Here is a 22,174-nt window from a genome sequence, read left to right as displayed (position 1 = left end):
GATTCCCCAAAATTTTAATTATAAGACTCAAATCCCAAAAGAACTACCGTTTTATCCTGTCGCACCAAAAAAGCTACAGAATCTTCTGGCAATTGAAAGGTTAAGATTTTCCTGTGGCTTAAGCCACAAAGTCTATATAAGCTTTTGCTGCAAAAACTTGGGTTTCCCAGCCTTTACTCGGTCAGAAAGAGCTTTGTAGTTTCAAAAATGATTGTATAAGGGATGGTTACAACTTCTGCAGACAAAAGTGTTTTTGTGCATGGTCTTGAAAGAATTGAGGCAATGTGGCGAGTTTGACTATTGGGGGAATGGGACCCCACTCCTCGTTTCTTCAGGTATGTTTTCAATTCCTTTAAAACCTGTTTGTGTGATTTTAAGTGAAATTTCGGGGAAAAGTTGGCCTTGTGAATTACGAATTTTCAGGAGTCTTTACCTGGAATCTAGAATTACAATTGGGGGAACAAAGGAAGAGTCACAGTATTACTACAACTCTCCAAGAAGGAAAAAAATGTATTAGGAATACGTCAATGTTATTGAATGCATAGTCTCATTTTTCAAAAAGCTATGTTTCAGTGCAAAACGGAGAGATTAAAATTGCAAAAGTAATTCAGTGATATACTTGGATTTAAACCCAGAGCTTTTTGTTCTTATGGTGCCAGCAAATTTGTCACTGTGACTACTATGGCTTTGATTACTGGGGCCCAGGAACATTTGTGGCTGTAACTTCAGGTAAAGATTTTTCCATTCTTTGTTTTCCGTTGATTTGGGGATTTAATCAAGACCTTTTTCCATATTTGTCATGAGGTATTGTTGTTGTTGTTTGTTGTTGTATATATGTTTCTTCTTTTAATTGTCCAAACACAAGATGCGGATAGGGTCTTGCCGTGGGGAAATACAGTAGACTTAATTAATACCACAGCTCAATACTATGAAATCTTGAGATTTGTAGTTTTGCACATTCTTTCTCCTTCTTTGCCAATGAAAAATACACTACTCTCCAAACTGCAAATTCCTAGGTTCCATAGCATTGAGCCATGGCAATTAAGTGTAGTTGCTCCAAAAAGTATTGCAGAAGGGTCTTCAGTAGTTAAAGGTGTTCCGTATGAGGTTTTTGTGCATGGCCTCAAAAGATCTGAGTCAATGTGACTACTTCGATTACTGGGGGAATGGGACCCCAGTCCTCGTAACTGCAGGTATGTTTTCAGTTCCTTTTAAACCTGTTTATTATTCTGTTTTTATGGATTTTTTTTAGTGAAATTTCTGAAAAATTGAACCTTGCCTATTGGGAATTTTCTGGACTCCAGCATTCCCACTGGAGGACTATGTTCTAGAGAAATAGGGCATGTTATAGTATTACTATGAGAGAGTCCCATTTTCTTCCTTTAGTCTCCTATTTAAGTTTAAGGTTTGGACACTTTCAGGAGTCAAAATTTCATACTGGGACATTTATTCTGATCCTGAAAGACAACTGAGATGTTCTTTAAGACTCATAAAAATCACAAACTCAATTTTGCTTGAAAAATAGTTGGTATTGAAGTCCATTATGTTGGCTTGAGATTGTGATCTGAAGCTGGTATAGACTTTTTTTTTAACCTACCCAATCAGTGAAACAGTCTTAAACTGCAAAGTAAATTGTTTTTGATCAGAGTTATCACGTCTGTTTCCATGGAAATCAATACTAGGGAATTCCTTCTAAGTAAATGTGCTTAAAAATGAGGAAAAACGAAGTGATAGGATTCCACAAGGTTCTTGCAATATGTCCCTATAAAAAAAGTCCACTGTGATAACTGGTTTGACGTCTGGGGAGGTGGCACCTTGGTCACCATTTCTGCAGGTAAAAAATCTTCTTTCTCTTGAATTAAGGCATAATTTTAAATTACTCTGAATGTTCGTTTAAAACCTATTGTTATCATTATTTGGATCTGTTATGTTTTCTGTTTGCAAGAATCCGGAAAGATCGTTGTTTACAAAATATAATTAAGTTGTATTCTGCAGAAAGAATTGGGCGCCTTAGTGGAAAATATACATAAATTTGGAATTTTATTATATAGATCCTATGAGAACCTAAAGGGAGATAAAGTACTTTTATTGAGGGAACAGAGAAAGAAGATAATCTAAATTATAGGTTTTTCTTGATATTATTGATGTCCCTGGTAACTATAGAGAATGCTCTGTAGTATGAGTATAGCAATTGCGTTTGTGTGTGACAACGGCTTTCGCAACTGGGGAAAAGGAACCATGGTTATCATTACTTCAGGTAAATCAGTATTCTTCCCATTCAGAACCAATTTCAACTGCAACTGAGTAAATGGAGTTTGTTTCAGGAGGGATACAGTCTCCCGCAAACAAATCCATTCTCCCAGTGTTTTGGTTTTAGCAATCTTCAAATTATGTTATTTACCATGGGGAAAGGGGTCTTGTACTCTTTTCTTGACTTCTTAGTCTTTGTTGCTATTGTTCGCTGATTGAAAATCTATGCACTGAAATCAAACAGCGTTTTTAGAGTAACCAACGTTCAGAAAACATATTTGAAAATGAAATTTTGTCTTTCTATCCTCTGCTTGTTTTTCGTAAACTTTTCATGTGTTCTGCAATCTTTTTATTGAGTTCTACCAATCTGGACATTAATTCTAAGTTTCCTTCTTAATGCTGAATTGCTTTAATAGTCTATCATAAAACTAACTGTATTAGTTTATACTGACAGATCCAGGGTTGGATCCTGATTGAATCATACTTAAGAGTAAATTAAAATAAACCAATGAGGATTTAATTTGTCCAATCAGTTTAAATAAGTTTACTTGAAATAAATAGGTTTTTAATGGGTTTAAACTGTTTATTTTTAATACTGTTAATATTTAATTCTATTTTAATTTATGTATATTGTTAGGTTTTAAATTCTACTGTAAGCCGCTTTGAATCTCTTTTGTAGAGGAAAAGTGAGGTAGAAGCAAAAATCATCATCAAAAATACAGATATAAATTGGGCCAGCCAAGATTATTGTGACCTCATAAAGCTTTATGGACTAACCTTTGTAAGAAAAAGGCTACTTTATCAAATGAATGAAGTCTTCATATGCATTGGGTGAAGTAGGTTCTTTCCTAAAACTCATATAACCTTAACTTTAATGAATTCTTTGAAAAATACATCTTCTTTTATTCTTTCTGTCTTAGATCTTAACATTTTAATTGGGATTTTTCATTCATAAGGGAATGTTTAAAGTCTTCTTTTTTCATCATGGAGTGAATGCTATCATTGAAATAGATTTTGGGGACTCACAGCACAGATTAAGCCTTTTGGTGATAGAATCATACATTTGAAACACATCCAAAAAGTCTTATTCAAAGCAATAAATTATTTTTATTATTATTTATTAATAGTATAGTGATAATAATTATTAATAATTATTAATAGCATAATGATCTTATTTTCTGTGTACTAATTTTGTTGTAATAATAATAATAATAATAATAACTTTATTTATATTCCTCCCTATCTCCCTGGAGGGACTCGGGGCAGATTTCAAACACAAAAGGCAAACATTCAATGCCTAATCATAATAACAATACACCCATAATAACAAAAATTGACAAACTAACATCTAAAAGCAAATTATAACTTAACAACTAAAATTAAATGAAAAATGCAACCTATTATCAGACATGAAAAAAAACATCAAAGTGCCAAAGCGCTAATTAATATGCATCTAAATATAAAATCAGTATAGACATTAATAAAATATTTTAATGGGCATTGGGTTATTTTCTCCCTTTTGTTAAAACTAAAATGGCTGATTAGAAAACAGGGATATTCCAGGGCAAATGAAATAACAGGTGTCTGTAGTTTCATTTCTCAGTTTCGGGTTTATTTTAGAACGCCTTGTTCTGCTCGACAGCTTTTCTAGTATCTAGAGTCATTTTTGCATGGTTGAGCGTAGCCCTGAATGTTTCGAAAACAACACCGTAACACCTGTCTTTGTAAGATTTCTGTTTTTCATTCCCAAAATAACCAATTTAAATCATATTTTGGCTTGAAGAAGAAAAACTATAGTTTCTGTTCCTCGGGTCTGGTGCTCTAGCGGTTTGGCATAATTTCATCTAAAAATCATATGTCTCACTGGTAAGGGAAGATGATTGTTCCTCTTCTAATGTTGCTTAATATGTGTATTCATTGTTTACCACAATTTAGAAAATGACAAGTTTTATTACTTTCCTTGTTGAATGTATTGCATGAAATTAGATAGCATTATTTGAGTAATATTTTCCACTAGTACTTCTTAACAGTGATTGGTTTGTGAATTGAGGAAACCCAGATCGTAAGAGCAAATGAATTTGTGGTGACAGATTTTAACTTCTTGTGAAGAGGTTTCCCCTAGATAACCAAAGATTTTATTTCGAAGTTTCCTCAACTGAGCGGGTGAAATGTCATGCTTTCTTTTTCCATTTGAACTGTGGATTCCTTTTTTATTCTCTTTTTGGCAAGTCCTTTCTTTTGGATGAAATGTCCCACTTTCTTTGTTGTTTAATGTATTTATTTATTACATTTCTATCCCGCCCTTCTCCCCACATTGATCACTTTGGACTAGCAATAGATTTCATAAAACAGAAAAGGGGGGAATTATTGCTAATTATCTGAATTTATTTCAAAGCGGCTTAAGGAAACAATGGTTTTGTTGTGCAATTGCTTGTTGATTAATTTGTTGGTCAATTCATTCAATAATTAATATGTTTTTATGGTATGGATATTATGATTAGTTCCAAATGCGATATTTAAGATGAGTGGCAGTTATTTAGCAGGGATTGCTAGATAGATGGGTGGGATGCTAACTAATCCCCTTCACAAGCTGGCATTCAAAGCTCTGACCCAACTGAATATTACCTCTGAAAGTGATCAATTAGATCTACTTAGCATTACCAGCTTGGCAAGAGTAGAGCCTCCCTCTTCAGCTCCTTGTTTAGGAGCATGTGCATCTTTTTTGGCTGAGGTTCAGTTGAGATCCACCTAAGCCTTTCAGACCTTTAGAAGCTTTGGACCTAGATCTATAGCAGGGAGAGATCCCAGGACATCTCTAAAACCCCTATGCCCTGTTCAGGAAGAGACGTAGCATTTTCTGCTCAGTTGTAGCTTTGAGATTAAGGTGGAAAGGTCCTCATCTTCTCTGAGCTTATCAAAAGCCCAGCACAGAGCTGGGATACAGCCATGCCTTTCAGATCTATGGCAGTAATTGCTAAGCTTGGGGCAATCCCAAAGCACTCCACAGCTGAGCTTTTAGCTCAGGGAAGCTGAAGGGAGCCCTGCTGGGTTCATGGCCCAGCAGGGATCCCTTCAGCTTCCCCGAGCTAAAATCTCACCTAGGGAGAGCACCATGCTGTCATCTACCCCACCTATCCTTGATGTTTACCACTGCAAAGGGCTAAGGAGGTTGATCTGGCCTCTTCCCAGCTTGCCAGAATCCCACAGCTCAGCTACAGCATTTATGGGGGAGGTCAGCAAGCACCCAAAGCTGCCTCAGCTAATGAAAAGCTGGGGGACTACAGAGCTGGGCTTTTGGAAACCATTGGGTTCGCAGCCTCTCCCTAGCTTCTCAGAAGCTCTCACCATTCAGCTGTGGGACTCGCAACCCCTTCTATTCCATAGTTGGGCAAAGTGAGCTTCTCAGAGCTGATGCTGAGCTAAGGAAAAGCTGGAGGGTTCCCTGCTGAAGTGAGGCTCAAGAAAGAAAGGTTGCAAGCTTAGCCCATATCTTTAGCTCACCCGAACACCCACGGTAAGCAGAGATGGGTTGACCAGCTGACCCTGTTCTGAATCCTAGTAGTAATAGCTAGAGCCGAGAGAGAGCATCCAGGGCCTCTGTAGTGCCTGGAAGGCTCCCTGCTCAGCTGCTGGTTTCAGAAGGAACAAGGAAAGGTTTCTGGTATCTTTGTAGCTTCTCAAAAGCCAGCAGCTCAGCTGTTATAAGCTGCAGTTCTTTCACGTTTAGTTTAGCTATAGCCAGGTCCTGAGCACCTCAATAGCAAGGGTTTCTCAATGCATTGTGGTTGTGAGAAGAACAGGGAGATTTCTTCAGCTTAGCACTAGCGGGTTTTTTTAAAGCCTGTAAGTATGCAACAGTAAGCAATAGAGCCTCACCACCCTGTCCCTGTTCTTGTTCTGTAACAGCAACAGCTAGGACAGGGATCATCTCTCCAGCTGCAGTTCAGCTGGGAGAATGCTGCAGTTTTGGAAACAAAAGGGAAGGCTTCTTGGGCACTTCCTAGCTTGCCAGAAGCTTATTACTCTGCTATCCTGCCAGGAAACTTTTTGGGCTGATATAGCGGGTGTAGCTGAGTATCCAGTAACCCACCTAGTCAAAATCTGGAGGCTATGGCATTCCCTTACCTTACAAAGCCTCTCCAAAGCAACAGTAAGCAATAGAGCCTCAGTAAGCAATAGAGCAACAGTAAGCAATAGAGCCTCACCATCCTGCCCCAAAGCCTCTCCAACCTCCCCTCATTTTAGTTGTTTATCCACAACAGCTAGGGCAGGAAGAGTACTCTGAATTTCTGTAAAGTCAGCTAGGGGAAGCTGTTGAGGGATCTTGTCTGTGCCGTTAGCTTTAGAAACAAGAAAGAATGATTCCTAGCATCTTCCTAGCTTGTCAAAAGCCCACCAGTTCATTTCGAGACCTGCCAAGCATTCAGATTTAGGGCATCTGGGGATGGCAAGGAACCGGAGCTTCCTCAAAGCCAGTGCTCAGTGAGAGAAAAGCTGTAGGGTTCTTGGCTGAATTGTGGCTTCAAGAAATATGGGGAGAAGGTTCAGGCAGAAATCTCCCAGAAATCCCAGCCTGTTTACCAGCTGTGAGGATTACTGGGAGTTGAAGGGACCCACAGGTTGAGAACCACTGCAATAGAGCCTCACCATCCTTTCCCTGTTCTAGTTCTATAACAGCTAGCCCAGGGATCATCTCGCCAGCTGCAGTTTAGCTGGAAGAATGCTGCACTTTTGGAAACAATAGGGAAAGTTTCTTGGGTACTTCCTAGCTTGTCAGAAGCCCATTACTCTGCTGCCCTACCAGGAATTATTTTGGACTGATAGCAGGTGTAGCTGAGTAGCCAGAAGCCCAGCAAGTTAAAATCTAGAGGTTATGGCTTTCCCATACCTTACACAAAGCACGGATGCCCCCAAAGCCTCTCCAACCTTCCCTCCAACATGGGGAGAAGGTTCAGGGATCTCTATGGATATCTAAAGCCCAGTGTTGAACAGGGATGCAAGTGAGCCTTTTTCACCCTCTTGTATTCTATAGTAACAATAACCAGCACTGGAGAGCATTGGCAACACCTCTTTAGCTAGAGCAGTGGTTCTCAACCTGTGAGTCCCCAGGTGTTTTGGCCTACAACTCCCAGAAATCCCAGCCAGTTTACCAGCTGTTAGGATTTCTGGGAGTTGAAGGCCAAAAACAGCTGGGGACCACAGGTTGAGAACCACTGAGCTAGAGGGATACTGGGGGGTTCCCAAAGGCCTGTAAGCCTTTGTGGGACAACAGGGGAGGGCTGCTGGTAACTTCTTAGGTTGTGAGAAGCCCACTACTCAGCTGCAGGGCTTGGAAATCACTTAGATCTAGAGCAGTGATAGTTGGGGCTGGCAATCAACTGTAGTGCTTACATAGCCATCCCCGATCATGGTGGGTAAAACAAAAGTAGCTGTGAAATCGGTTGTGAAATCGATGCTGTGAAATCAGTTACACACAGAATCTTTTTAGAACTAGAATCCTTGTAGCTGGAGCAGACATGCCATCAGAGGGTCTCCAAAGCTTGGGGCTTCAATGGTTGGAGGATTGTGGAGGAATCTGCAGGCAACTCCAAGAGTACTTAGTAGCCCAAATTTGTGCTGAGATGCATGCAAAAATCTTAGTTCTATAGCATATAGAGCCGTGGTAAAGATCGCCTGGATCTTGTTGAAACCTAGTGCTTAGTTTGAGGAAAGTTGCATTATTTCATTTGTGCTTAGTTTGAGGAAAGTTGCATTATTTCATTTGGTGTTTTGACAAGTGGTGCTATAAGGGAAGCTTTTATCTTGGATGCAGTGCAGTGTTCAGCTAGGGGAGAAATGCATGCCTTCTACTTTATCGGTTGCTTTGGGAACTATGAGGAAACCTCTGGTTTCCTTCTGGATTATCTAAAACCTAGCACAAAGCTAGGGTGCACCCCTGTGTTTCAGGTCTGTGGGAACAGCCACTATGCCTAGGTAGAAATCTCAGTCAGTCCAAAACTATGCTTTGAGCAAGGGAAAGGTTCCTGGGTACAATGGTAGGGGGAGAGGTAGCTCTATCACCTCCATAGCTTGTCAGAAACTCGGTGCTCAAGTGTGGAGACTGCAAACTATTCATATCTATAAAAGCTAGTACTAAGGTCAGCAAACCGCCCATAATGGTGGGAAAGCTCAGATTTTTGCCAGCCTCAGTGCTAGCTCTACCTATGGATGCGCACAAGCCTCACAAATCTTTATCAGGTCTATAGAAAGGTCAAAGAAAGCAACAAAAGCACAACTGAAAGCTGAGGCTCTGGGTTTCAGATGAACTTGTTGGCTCATGCCTTGCTCCTCTCCGGCTTTGAGAATGGTTGTAGCAAACATCTCATCACCTCCTTGAAACCCAAAGCTTAGCTTGGAGGCCTCTAAACCTTTCCCGTGTATTGACAGTATAGCTGGAGTAAAGCTGCAAATGGGGGGGGGGGGGTCTGAAACCAAGAAATATTGTCAAATCCTTTTGTTGAGCTATTTGCTTTTTGCCCAGATACTTAAGTGAGAAAATAGTAAGGCTTTCTAGAACTGTAAAAGCAAAGTCAGAGGGATCTAGAACTTCTCTGAAGCAAGGGAGAAGACAGATGATTCCCTGTTTGGGTATAATTTTGAGGTGCTCCTAAACCCCAATGGCTAGTTGAGTGGTCAAGAAAGAGTCACAATGCATGCTGGATGTGCAAATCTATGGCCATCTCAGCTGAGTTAGGATTGTGCTCAGAATCTTTCTGAAAAGTGGTTTTCAGTGAGAGAAACGCTGGAGGGCTCCTTGTTCAGTTGTGGCCCTGTCAATCAGGTCCTAAAGGAACAATTAGTTCCTAACAGAGCACTTAATAGGATGACTCCTACTTATAGAGGAGGATTTAAGAGTACAAACCAAAGTATAGGTTGACTGTCTTAGTCTTTGAGTCTATTAAGGCTTGAACACTGATAACCAGTTTCTCAAGTAATATTTCTCTATCATTGAGGATATTTGTGATTTTAGTGTCAGAAATAACTGGCAACGTAATGCAGGGCAACAAGAGTAGCTTTCAAGCTTTTAAATGACTTTTGTTTCTGTAAAAAAAAAAATAGCCAAGGAGTTTCTAGGCTCTGATAACCATAGGCTGGCAAAAGGTGATTCATTGCAATTCTAACATCTCTAAAATGTGTTTTTCTACCCGTCTCTTTAAAAAATAGTGTTTACTCCATATTTACATCTCATATATATATATTTCATACACATGAAAACATTGCTAGTTCAGAGAAACAACTGTCTTTTCAAAAGTATAGCTATGCAACGTATCATATCTACCTATAAACTGTACAGAAACGATAATGGCACAATGTTTCTCTTCTCTTCTTTGCTCATTCCTTTTTTTAACGTCCTATACTCACTATGAATTCTGACTCGATAGATTTCTGGGTAAACGACACATAACCAAGTTGCTTCTCAAGTGGTCTTAACTTCAGAGTAAATCAATATTTTCCTCAATATATGTTTTAAGAAAGTTTGACCTAGGGTCTTTTCAGAAATTTGACTACTAGTCAGTAGCAATGGCACAAGATCTTCATGTCAAACACCCTGTGAATTTTTCTCATTGAGATTCTCATATTGTATCTATTTTCTTTATCTGAATATCCTGGAAAATCCTTATTACTATCTTGTAATTCAGACCAATGTTTTGTAATTCCTGCATTAGAGGAACAAGCCTGAGAAAGAAGAGACGAAGACCAAGTTGGTACACCAGCTTCAATTCCAAAACTGACCAACTCAGAGGTTATAGTTCAAACTCCAATACTAGGCTGATTCATTAGACGTGTCATATTTGTTCCCAACATATAAGTGAAAAACACCTATATTTGTTTGACATATAAGTGAAAAACAAATCACAAGAGTTACACACAAATGTAGAACATAGGACTGAAACAAAATCACATATACAAAATCACAAAATACACAATGAACCTTTCTCTAGATAGGAGACATTTCTCTTAAATGAGGATAATAATATATGTCGGGCAAATGTAGTGATGGACTTTCCTTAATTTGGAGCTCTTAAGTTCCAAGCTCATATACTCATTGCTCATGGATGCTTCCGCTGTGAAGAATTAGATGGTCTTTGATGTCCCTTCTAATTCAATGACTGTGTGATTCTATAATGCATCGAAATGTGTAATCAGTGGTAGCATTAAGCTATCAAAACTACATATTTTCGTTTTGATAGCCATGCCTTTCTTTCCTTCCAAAGCAATGGTCCTGTTCTTTTCCGCTCTTAAGCCCTGGCTGAATCTATTAACACTTCTGGAGGGAAAAAACCATCCAGACACCCTCCATCCTTTTCTTTTTCTACTCCCTCAGCTTCCCCAAGTGCCCCTGTTCTTTTCCCCCTCATTCCAACTGGGAGTGGAGATGGTGGAACGATTGCAATTGGGTGTTTGGCCAAAGATTTCCTGCCTGACAAGATCACTTTCGCCTGGAACGATCAGAAAAATGCCACCATAGATGCCAGCAACATCAAGAGTTTTCCTTCCATTGCTGATGCTTCTGGGACCTTCATGGCAAGCTCTCAGACTGAAGTCTCTGTCGAAGACTGGAAAAAACGTTCTGCATTCTACTGCAAGGCTGAGCACTCATCTGGAAATAGAGAGATTCCAGTCCGTGGTAAGTGAATTTATTTGTTTCCTTCAATCAGAAACACTCCCAACAGACCATAACAAGAAAAATCAATTTCAGAAGCCAGCTGTCATTTAGCAAGCACCATTGTAGTAGCCTTAGATACTATACTTTGAAACTCTATACAAAACATTCCCATTCAAGATTGAATACTTATATTCCACACAATAACTAGCTAATTACTAAAGCTCTGGGATTAATTTTATTTTAACATAATGAACAATTACTACTTCAAACTTAAGTATTTTCCTATAAAAAAACTTTTGAAAGGAAATGATATCTGAGCCCAAAACTATTAGAAAGTATCTCCTCTATCCTAGAGGTCAAAATATGAGTGAATTGGCCTTTCCTATGAAGGGAGGATTGTGCTTTGCCCATGCTCAGTGAAGTCTCTTCCATTTATCCTCAGCCTCAAATCTGGGACTTCTGCTGGGCCTTTGGTCAAAGGATGTCCTGCTTCGTGGATGCAAAAGCATTTCTCTATTTTAAATCAGGCACCCAAACTACATAAACTAGAGGACTGATTAATAAAGATTTCTATACTGATCTGAAACTCCACATAAATATAATTTCAGAGCCTTCATTTACATTTTGGCCTTTGAAGTGTTGTATCTGCCTGCCTTAATTTTTCCCCTTTCTTTCACTTTTCCTTTCTGCTCGACCTCAGCCTGTAATGGAGGAGGATGTCCCACAGACATGGCTGTCCGTGCACCACCTGTTAAAGCATTCTCAAGCGCCTACCTAAATGCCACCATCACCTGCGAAGCTCTCGCACTTGACACACAGCGAACCACTCTCAATTGGTACAGGAATGGAGAGTTGCTGAAATCAGGTTTCCAAACCACCAAACCAACCATCAACAGCCAGGGCTGCTACGACATGAAAAGTAAACTGATCGTCATCAAAGAGGACTGGCTTTCCGACGTGAAATTTTCCTGCGAAGTCCAAAATTCCAAGTACAACAACACTTTAGATATCAGCTTGAGTACCCTCTGTTTAGGTAAATTGAAATATTCCTTTGATGTGGAAGAGAAATTAAGGCTCTTCAAGTTATTTGAAGGGGGTGTGGGTAAGCAGAAGGTCTTCCAGCAATATCACAATGAGAGATGAAATAGCCTGCTTCCTGCAGAGTACCAAAGTAGACTTCTTCTCTCATTTCTGATCTATGATACAATACAAATCTATTCTGTTCAATGTAGTTTTACTGGCCTAAATCCAGTTGTTTTTTCTGGAGTAGATTTGTTAAATCAATGGGATTTATATAAGGGGTAACATATCAGTCATCATTCATAATTTTATTCAATGTGTCCATTGTATTTGGGGTCATTGTTTTTGGGACCAGCCCATCACATTTTAACAACATAGATTTGAGAAATGAAGATTGGAAAAACAAACCTGAAGTTTTACAAATTTCTGTGTCAAAAAATGAATTCCACAAACAATGGCTTAATACAGTGGTTCGCAACCTGGGGTCCCCAGATGTTTTTAGCCTTCAACTTCAACCAGAAACTTCAACCTTCAACCAGAAATCCTAACAGCTGGTAAACTGGCTGGGATTTCTGGGAGTTGTAGGCCAAAAACATCTGGGGACCCCAGGTTGAGAACCACTGGCTTAATACAATTTCTTTGAAATCCATGAGCACAAATGTTCAAGAAATGTGGACTCATGAGCTAATTTGCTGCTTAAATCGAAAATGAAATAAACACAAAGAAACAGAATTATGCATTTTAAAAACTCTATACCAGTGGTTCTCAACCTGGGGTCCCCAGATGTTTTTGGCCTACAACTCCCAGAAATCTCAGCCAGTTTACCAGCTGTTAGGATTTCTGGGAGTTGAATGCCAAAAACATCTGGGGACCCCAGGTTGAGAACCTCTGCTCTATACTATTAGTGTTTAAAAACCCAGAACAAACTCAGTTGATGTTTTATGGTTTTGAAATATTAACAAGCTAAGACTGTAATGATTCTCCAGTGGGGAAACTTGCATAATTCTCAAGTGCCCACTTTCCACTTTTGAACATAAAGTTCAGGTAGAAAGAGAACTTTCTAAATTAACAAGACACAATACATTGAGCAAGTCCTTAGCAAACATTAGGGGCCCTTCCCTATATTGCAGAATATCGAGGCAGAAAATCCCACAATATCTGCCTTGAACTGGGTTATCTGAGCCCACACTCAGATAATGTGGGATTTTCTGCCTCGATATTCTGTAATATAGGGATATGTGGAAGGGTCCTAACTCTTAATACATTTGGTTGGCCATAAGCCAGGAACTTCTTAAGTTTATTAGGCAGTGGAGACTACCATAAGGTTAAGTATCAGCAATATGTGAAGAGCTAGTATGTTCAATTGCCAATTTATAACTGATCTGAATATTTCTTCTGACCTCTTCAATTGTTCAATAGGAGTTGGAGAATGTAATGATGAAATCCGTGTAGATACTATTGCCCCAACCTATGATGATATTTACCAGACCAGCACAGCTAAGCTGACCTGCAGAATCTCCAACATCCCCTACGCTCAGGACTTTTCAGGACTGAATGCCACCTGGACACAGGAACCAGGTCGCAAAACCCTGAGCACTGAATTTGGTAAACCTACAGACCAGGGAAATGGCATGCAATACATTGATGCTACAGCCACCGTTTGTGCAACTGAATGGCGCAGTGGACAGACTTTCAATTGCAAAGTTAATTTTCCAGGCGCACTTCCCAAGCCTGTGGAAAAACAGCTGAGAAAGACTATAAGTAAGTGCCTGCTTATATCATTCCTGTATAAAACGATTCAGCATTGGTGTCTCTAGGTATGATAGTTGACAGAGTAAGTTTTATCCTACCTCAGTATAATGAATGCCTCCTGAATCAAAAGAATTTTGATTCCAGACCTCTTTCCATATGCCATGGTTCTCAACCTGTGGGTCCCCAGATGTTTTGGCCTTCAACTCCCAGAAATCCTAACAGCTGGTAAACCGGCTGGGATTTCTGAGATTTGTAGGCCAAAACACCTGGGGACCCACAGGTTGAGAACTACTGCTATATGCCAGTACACCAAAAGCTGATAAGACATATATACTGCAGTCCTGAAACCATTTAGACAATTACACTACCTAGGCAAGCATGTTCTTCTCACAATAGCACAACAGGAAAGAATGAGTCCAACAGAATCTCTTCCATGCTTACTTAAATTTTGATAACTGCTTTGGAGCATTAGACTTTGCGTAGACCAAACTGAGAAATGTTGATGTCATGAAGGCCAACCACTGAGCCCCAATGAGTATGAACACAGGCTCCCTATCTCCAAACCAAGCACATTAGTTTTCACCACTCAACCTGTGGTTTCCGGTCACTTGTTTATGAGCTCACACTGGTTCAGAGACACATTTTTCCCATCCCCAATCCTCCACTGTGGAAGATAAATTATTGATTTACAAGTGAAACCAGATCCCCAGCAATATTCATTTTTATTCTCAACATGTTATCTGACCCTTAGAGAATATTATGCAACCTCAGCATTGAAGCTCAGATATGTTCAATATTGTCATCTCACTCATTTTTCATTGACCAGTTCAACTACCCATAATCTGCCTCTATAATTATGGTAGTCCATATCTACATCAGATTAAAAAAACCTATATTTTATAATTATAAGGAATGTGTGTTTGATATTCTACTCATCATTTTCCTTTCACCATTCAGGTGGCATCCCTCACACCCCGTCTGTCTACATCCTTCCTCCTCCATCAGATCAACTCACATTACGGGAATCTGCCACCCTTACTTGCTTGATGAAACATTTCAACCCACCTGACTTCTTTGTGAAATGGCTCCATAATGATGAGCCAGTGAGCAGTCAACATTACTTCACCAGTGAACCCAAACAGGAGTTGAAGCAGTCTGAGGGGTACTTCGCCTATAGTATGCTGAACATCAATGAGCAGGATTGGATTTCTGGAGACACTTACACTTGCGTGGTGGGACATGAGACACTGCCTTTCAACACAACACAGAAGACCATAGACAAGAACATGGGTAAACCGAGCATTGTCAACGTCTCCTTAATGCTCTCCGATACTGGCAGCAGTTGCTACTAACCATCGCCGTAATTCCTTCACCCATCCCCATTTCCACCAGCATCTGTTCCCTTGTTTTGTCTCTTCCTGCTTTATTGTTGTCGTTGTTGTTTTTCCCCAGTGGAAAGTTGGGGTGATGGCAAATACTGAAGAAAGATGTGTCAAATGTCACTAGCCACATCTTTTAGAAGGAAACAAATAGATTGCAATAAAGTCTGTTTTTCAAACCCAACAAAAGAAATCCTGGCTTGCTGTGAGAATAATATTGATATGAAAACTATGATCAATTTTCAGTGACATCTGCATCAAATGAGATACCTTTCATCCCCATTCAAAAGAAAATACATCTTCTAAAATTCCAACATAGACATTTTTGTCTACTATCACCTTTGTCTACTGCTAAACATCCAAGGATGTTTAAAACGTGAAATGTCCAGAGTTAAAGTTTCCACTTCAAGTATTGCCTTCCTTATTGCACACTTTCTTCCTTTCTGTTCCCTGGTCATTTCTTTCACAGCTTTCCTTTCATTTCTGATCAACCCAAACACATGATACATACAGTAGTGTGAGGGTGTAGAGATCTGAGTGTTGAATTACACCTCTGGGAGACAAGGGCTCAAATCCCTGCTTGGCCATTGAAACCCACTGGGTGACCTCAGGCATATCACATCGTCTCAGCAGGGTCACTTCACAGTCACAATAAATCAGAAACAACTTGATGGTACATAAAAATAAAATAATGCAATGGTCTTTGTTCTAAACAGTTATGTTCCTGGAATGGAAAAGAATTTTTTTAGGAAGCTAGTTGGCACATTTCATTTTGCATTCTCTTGAGGATCTTCTGATCCCAACATCTTTGTCTAATTTTAAGAGCCATCCCACCAGAGGAACCTAAAAACTACACTTTATCCATTCAGAGCCTGGCTTCATGAAACACCATGTAACAGCAGCTTAAATTATTTTATGATCGAGATGATGTCTCATTCTCTGTATGGACACAAAGGGTGGGCTATGATGCCTTTTCCAATGTCAAGGATGTTGCTATGAGATATTTCTGAGAGAACCTGAAACACATGCAAACTGGTGCATGAAAGATTTGATGAGAGCAAAATTCTTTTCATCATAATGCACAGCCACACAAATAAATAGATATCTGAGGGTATGCACAATATAACATAGATTGCATTAGCACAAGGATGACCTCTTGACAAGTTGGTCCAACTCAACTGGATTTTTCTTTTTCAAGCTAAAGCCAAGACAAATGACAGCAATAAAACAGAATCCACAATTAAGGTTTATCTTGATGACAAATCTCTCAAGTACAGGAATGTTAATCTATAATGTTGAAGAAAGTAGCTTTGAAAAGAACAAATTGTTTTGTCCATCATTAAAGTTCAAATTAAAGCTGGGGAAAAACTAGATGCCCAGTGAAAAGGTGAACTTGTCTATTAGTCCATGGTAAAGCATGATGGTTGAGGGAAGGGAAATCCATATGACTGATCTTGAGATATTTTTTTAAAAAGCCATTCACACAAATTTATGCACATACATATTCAGGCTGTATTTCAGTCTCCTTTGATAAAACTGATCTGATCAACTTTTCCACATCTTTACAAAAAGTATGTAATTCCCCAAAACACATGGAAAACTAAAAGACCTAATGCTGCTATAAGACTAAATATCCAGTTCTAAAAACATCATTGAAGTAATGTTTATTCAAGAATTTATTTGCAATAGTTATGAGTGTGAAGTGATAATGTAGGAAAGACATATACTTCCATTGTCTCTACTCCCGTGGGAACCAAATTAAACAGATGGAGATGGATTTGGAGGCATTATTCACCTATATCTTGTCTATACAGTCTTCTTTGTTGCCCAGACGTAGAGAAGAATGCTCAACAATAACAATACTAAGCAAATCTTCATTTGTGTTTAATTAGTTAACCAAAAGAAAATCATCTTCATTGTACAACTGTTGTCCTTTTCCATCCATTCTGTTATCACTTTCTTCCCAGACAAGCTATTATGACCTCAGATACACTTACCTATGTGAAATACAGAGCAAAGCAAGTGAGATGGTTCATAATTCCAGACTGCTTTGATAGTAGCTTACTATGAGATCTTGATAAATATTTTAATAAATATTACATGTCTCTTTATGATAGTAAAATTCAGGGACTTTAGATTGGTCATAGATTAATTCACTGGATTGTTGTTGAACTATAACCTAATAAGTTTTGCTCAACTTCTTTCTTTGTGACTTGATTTCTACTCATACCCCATTCCATATCTGGAAATCTAATTGGGTTGGTTAATTATTGTAGAGTGGCCATTGTTGTCTTCTGCAGTTCATGGCTTTATTTATTATTAATTGCCATCACAATGACTTCGACTTTTGGGAATCCCATGAATGGGAGACCTCCAGGTCACCCTCTGATCACCAGCACTTCTCAGGTCACATAGAGTCAGGGTCATGGCGTTCTTGATTGTAAATACTTGGAATACAGTCTTCCTCATTTCCTATTGCCTTCTACTTTAGCAAGCATCATTGTCTTTTCAAGAAAGATATGTCCAGATTTGGCCAAAGCATGAAAGATGTGCCATGATTTGGCCAAAGCTTTATTGCCTTGCATAAACTACCTAGAGTGATTTGTTTTACACAAATCTTAATGAAACTTTCAGACCATCTTGAAGCAAGATTTGGGTTATATCTGTCTATAAAGAAAGATACAATTCCATAAGGAAAATAAAAAGAAAGTGAGAGAAAGATAGACAGGTTTAACCATACCACCACACACAAACCCATACCCAAAATAATATGTCAGTATGATGAAAAGAATGTAATGCTCTTCCTTAACAGGCCATATCTGTAATTCTTTTGTCTATAGTTCTCAATGATAGTTTGGAACAAACTACGTCCTGCAATTGTGATTTTTTAAAAGTTCTTTCTGATGCTGTTTCTATGTTCAAAAGTAATAACTACAATGGCAAATTCTTCATATTTACTGAAGATAAACAATGACCTTCCAAGGAAAATAATTTCCTGGACAATCTCACACAAAACCAATATGTGACACGTAAAAGAAATCCGTCACTTAAGAGCACCATCAAAAAATGGGATATCTCCTCCATCACTATCTGTTTCCAAAGCTTCCATCAGACAAAAGGTCATGACTCTAAATTATAACAGACAATTTTTGCAGATTGCAAGGTAGTACAATTTCATAAAGGAATTTTCAAAGCCACAGAAAGAAGCAAAAGCAAAACTTATTATGATATTCTTGAGCCCTGTGCATGGTTGAACGACAGGATCTAGCTTTCCTCTACAATCTCTGCCATGCCAATTTCTAACATGACTTTCCAACATCAGCTAAATTCTTTAAAAGACTTGACTCTCAGCTGTAGTCAATGCAGCACCGCATTGTCAACACATTCGATGGTGGCAACATGACTCCTCAGTTTTGCCCCTCAATACAACATTAAGTTCTCTGCAGCCTTCAATCCAATTAATTCATTCTTTACTCACACCACAGTTGTAGAATGATTTAGTCCACCTGAGTTAGCAACAATTCACTCTTTTGATATAGTTAAGTAGTAGGTACCATCTATCTTTCTTAAGTAGAGTGAATGTTCCAATTTCTCCTTTGAGAGTGTTCAGAAATGCCATCATCTACCACTATTCCAAGGCTTCCCTAAATCAGCTCACCTCCCTTTTCTCTTCTCAGCTTCTCATTTCACTTGTCAGCATTAAGCCTCGTTTGTTGCTTGTCTGAAAAATGAAATTCTGTTGCTTCCTGAACTGCTTCTTTCCCATTCTTTCCTTGCTATCCCAGTCCCCACCCTCTTCATGCTACCTTCTTTTTCTGATGCGTTATGTGCCTACGTTGGAACTTTCAGCTTCTTTCCGAACTCCAGAAGAAACTGAATCCAATGTATTGTCCAAAGCTTACCTAGATGGGATCGTGGACACTGAAGAGGATGAGGAATTCCAAAACATCTCATCAGTCCTTTCCACTTTCATCATCCTCTTCCTTGTGAGCCTTTTCTACAGTGCCACCGTGACTGTCATCAAGGTACGTTAAGTGGGCCAGGAAGGGAGGATACCAATATCCAAGGTTTTTGGTCATGCTTTCTAGGCTGAGAAACAGTTCTATGTCACTGGTAGAAGAACTCAGAAATGAGGAGAGGACTACAGTGGCAGTTGTCCCATCATAATAGGCCACTAAGTCCAGGCCAAGCTTTGAAGACAGGCAACATTTAGTAAATTGTGTTTTCCATGTTGTCTTCAGTAGTCCTCCAATTACTGGTCTTCACTCTTCCTCTGATTCCTTCCTTTCCAACTTGGTCCACTCTTTGGTTATTTTTTCCTGTCTTCACTCCATTGCCTTCTCTGCTAATTCAGTCTTTCCACCTTCCATTCTATGATTATATAGAAGTAAGTATTAATCCATAATGACAATCTAGATGCAAAAGAGTAGAGAGCTGAATGTCAGTTCCATCTGAACATTAGGAAGAACTTCCTGACTGTGAGAGCTGTTCAGCAGTGGAACTCTCTGCCCCAGAGTGTGGTGGAGGCTCCTTCTTTGGAGACTTTTAAACAGAGGCTGGATGGCCATCTGTTGGGGGTGCTTTGAATTCAATTTTGGCAGAAAGGGGTTGGACTGGATGGCCCACGAGGTCTCTTCCAACTCTATGATTCTATGAATGATGCTATATCTCCACACAACATTAATTCTTCTTCTTCTTCTTCTCCAATTCCAGGTGAAATAGCAATGAAAGGAGTCATCTGACACTGAACAGTAGATTGCCACAAAGAGTCCATATCTTTTCACTTTCTTTGAACACTCTCATACTCAAGAAATTGACCTCTGTGTTTTATTTTTCATTCTATTACATTGTTCTCTTCCTTTGTATTGTAGTCTTAAAAATCCATTTGGACTGAATAAGATTTGAGCCAGCTGTTTACATTTTAAATTGATGGTGCAATTTTCTTCATTTATCTCCATAACTGTGTATATATATGTGTGTGTCTGTGTGTACAATTTTTCTGTTGTTGTTATTGTTGCTGCTATTGTTACATCGGCCATAGTCTTGTTTCTTCAGCAAAATATTTTAAACCTAGTCTACTCCACAAAGAAGAGCTTACACTTTTAACTTCAAGTGCAATCATCAAAATAATTATTTTACAGTATGTACCCTAGCTATAATGTTTGTAATTTCTATTCTCCAATAAATATATTATTATTCGTTAAAACATTGCCTTCCCTCTCATTTGTTGTTATTACTATGGTTTTTGCATATCATTGTGATTTAATCCCAAGTAGCTGCTTCATCAGAGAAAGAGAAATATTCTTATTGTGTTAGTTCTCTGGACCTCTCAGTGGCCTTCGATACTGTCGACCACGGTATCCTTCTGGGATGCCTCACGGGAATGGGGTACTGTTCTGCAGTGGCTCCGGTCCTTCCTAGAGGGCCGATCTCAGAAGGTGTTATTGGGAGACACCTGTTCAACCCCACAACCATTGTCTTGTGGGGTTCCACAGGGCTCAATACTGTCTCCCATGTTGTTTAACATCTACATGAAGCCGCTGGGGGAGATCATCCGGAGTTTCAGGGTATGATGTCATCTGTATGCGGATGATGTCCAACTCTGTCACTCCTTTCCACCTGCTACTAAGGAGGCTGTTCAGGTCCTGAACCGGTGCTTGGCCGCTGTAACGGTCTGGATGAGGGCGAACAAATAGAAATTGAATCCAGGCAAGACAGAGGTACTCCTGGTCAGTCGCAAGGCCAAACAGGGCATAGGGTTACAGCCTGTGTTGGATGGGGTGACACTCCCCCTGAAGACGCAGATTCGCAGCTTGGGTGTGATCTTGGACTCATCGCTGAGCCTGGAACCTCAGATTTCAGCGTGTGACCAGGGGAGCATTTGCACAGTTAAAACTTGTGTGTCAGCTGCGCCCGTACCTTCGGAAGTCTGACTTGGCCACGGTAGTCCACGCTCTGGTTACATCCCATATAGACTACTGCAATGCTCTCTACATGGGGTTGCCTTTGAAGACTGCTTGGAAGCTTCAAATGGTCCAACGCTCCGCAGCCAGGATACTAACAGGAGCAGCACTCAGGGAGCATACAACTCCTCTGTTGCGCCAGCTCCACTGGCTGCCAGTTTGCTACAGGGCACAAATCAAAGTGCTGGCGTTAGCCTAAACGGTTCTGGCCCAACTTACCTGTCCGGACGCATCTCCTCCTATGAACCAGCTAGGACATTAAGATCATCCAGGGAGTCCCTGCTCTCAGTCCCGCCTGCTTCACAGGCATGCCTGGCAGGGACGAGAGACAGGGCCTTCTCAGGGGTGGCCCCTCGGCTGTGGAACACCCTTCCTACAGATATTAGATCGGCCCCCTCCCTATTGGCATTTCGGAGGAAAGTGGAGACCTGGTTGTTTGAGCAGGCATTTGATTAGGCAGTGTAATGAACAAAGGAACACGAAATAATGGATGGTGAGATTGGATTTTGATTCTACTGATGAGACACTAATGATTTGTCATATTGATGCTTAACTGTTTATTATGCTACTGTTTTAATTATCCCTAAATTGTTTTTATGATGTTTAGCATTGAATTTTTGCTATTGTTAACCGTTTTGAATCGCCTAAGGGCTGAGAAAAGCGGTATATAAATGAAGTAAATAAATAAAAATCCAGCTGGGTGAAAAGTTATCTAGTGGCACCATTACATCTAATTTATTTTAGCATGAGCTTTCGTGAGTTTTCAGATACATTGATGGAGAACAATGCCAACACAATTATATAGTAAAATTTAACAAATCAATAACAAAATTCCTACATTTTAAGGTGGGAGTGCTTTCTTCAGATGTTACAGAGTATGATATTCTCACCCTTAGAAGATTATTCTTACCAAGAGAACTTGCAATGTTGCTTTTAAATTGTAGCCTGTTAAAGAAATTACCGAAGTTACTATTATAGCTGAAATTCTATAAACAAATGTCTTGTGTATCTAAATAGTGGTTTCCACATGAGATTCCTAGAAACTTTGGATTTTCTTAAACATTTATCATAGATTTCTTAACACAAGGCCAATAATAGTGGACATGATCTCCTGAAAAAACTATTTTTCGCACCATGACTATGTGGCCAGGGGAGCATTCACA

General features: G+C 39.5%; 1 gene segment (V, D, J or C); it reads left to right on the top strand.

The window, feature by feature from the left end:
* The first annotated feature begins 244 nt into the window (after positions 1-244).
* LOC132779199 (Ig mu chain C region membrane-bound form-like) lies at positions 245-20,233 on the top strand. The segment is given in 7 exon segments: positions 245-335; positions 10,616-10,918; positions 11,598-11,930; positions 13,337-13,678; positions 14,627-14,959; positions 18,898-19,073; positions 19,762-20,233. Coding segments are annotated over 7 exon segments (1,572 nt in total).
* The last annotated feature ends 1,941 nt before the right edge of the window (positions 20,234-22,174 follow it).

The sequence above is a fragment of the Anolis sagrei genome, chromosome 6 (genome assembly GCF_037176765.1).
Source record: "Anolis sagrei isolate rAnoSag1 chromosome 6, rAnoSag1.mat, whole genome shotgun sequence".
In the NCBI taxonomy this organism is placed as follows: domain Eukaryota; kingdom Metazoa; phylum Chordata; class Lepidosauria; order Squamata; family Dactyloidae; genus Anolis; species Anolis sagrei.
Note: the sequence above shows the minus strand (reverse complement) of the source record. Positions and strands in the feature narration are given on the sequence as shown.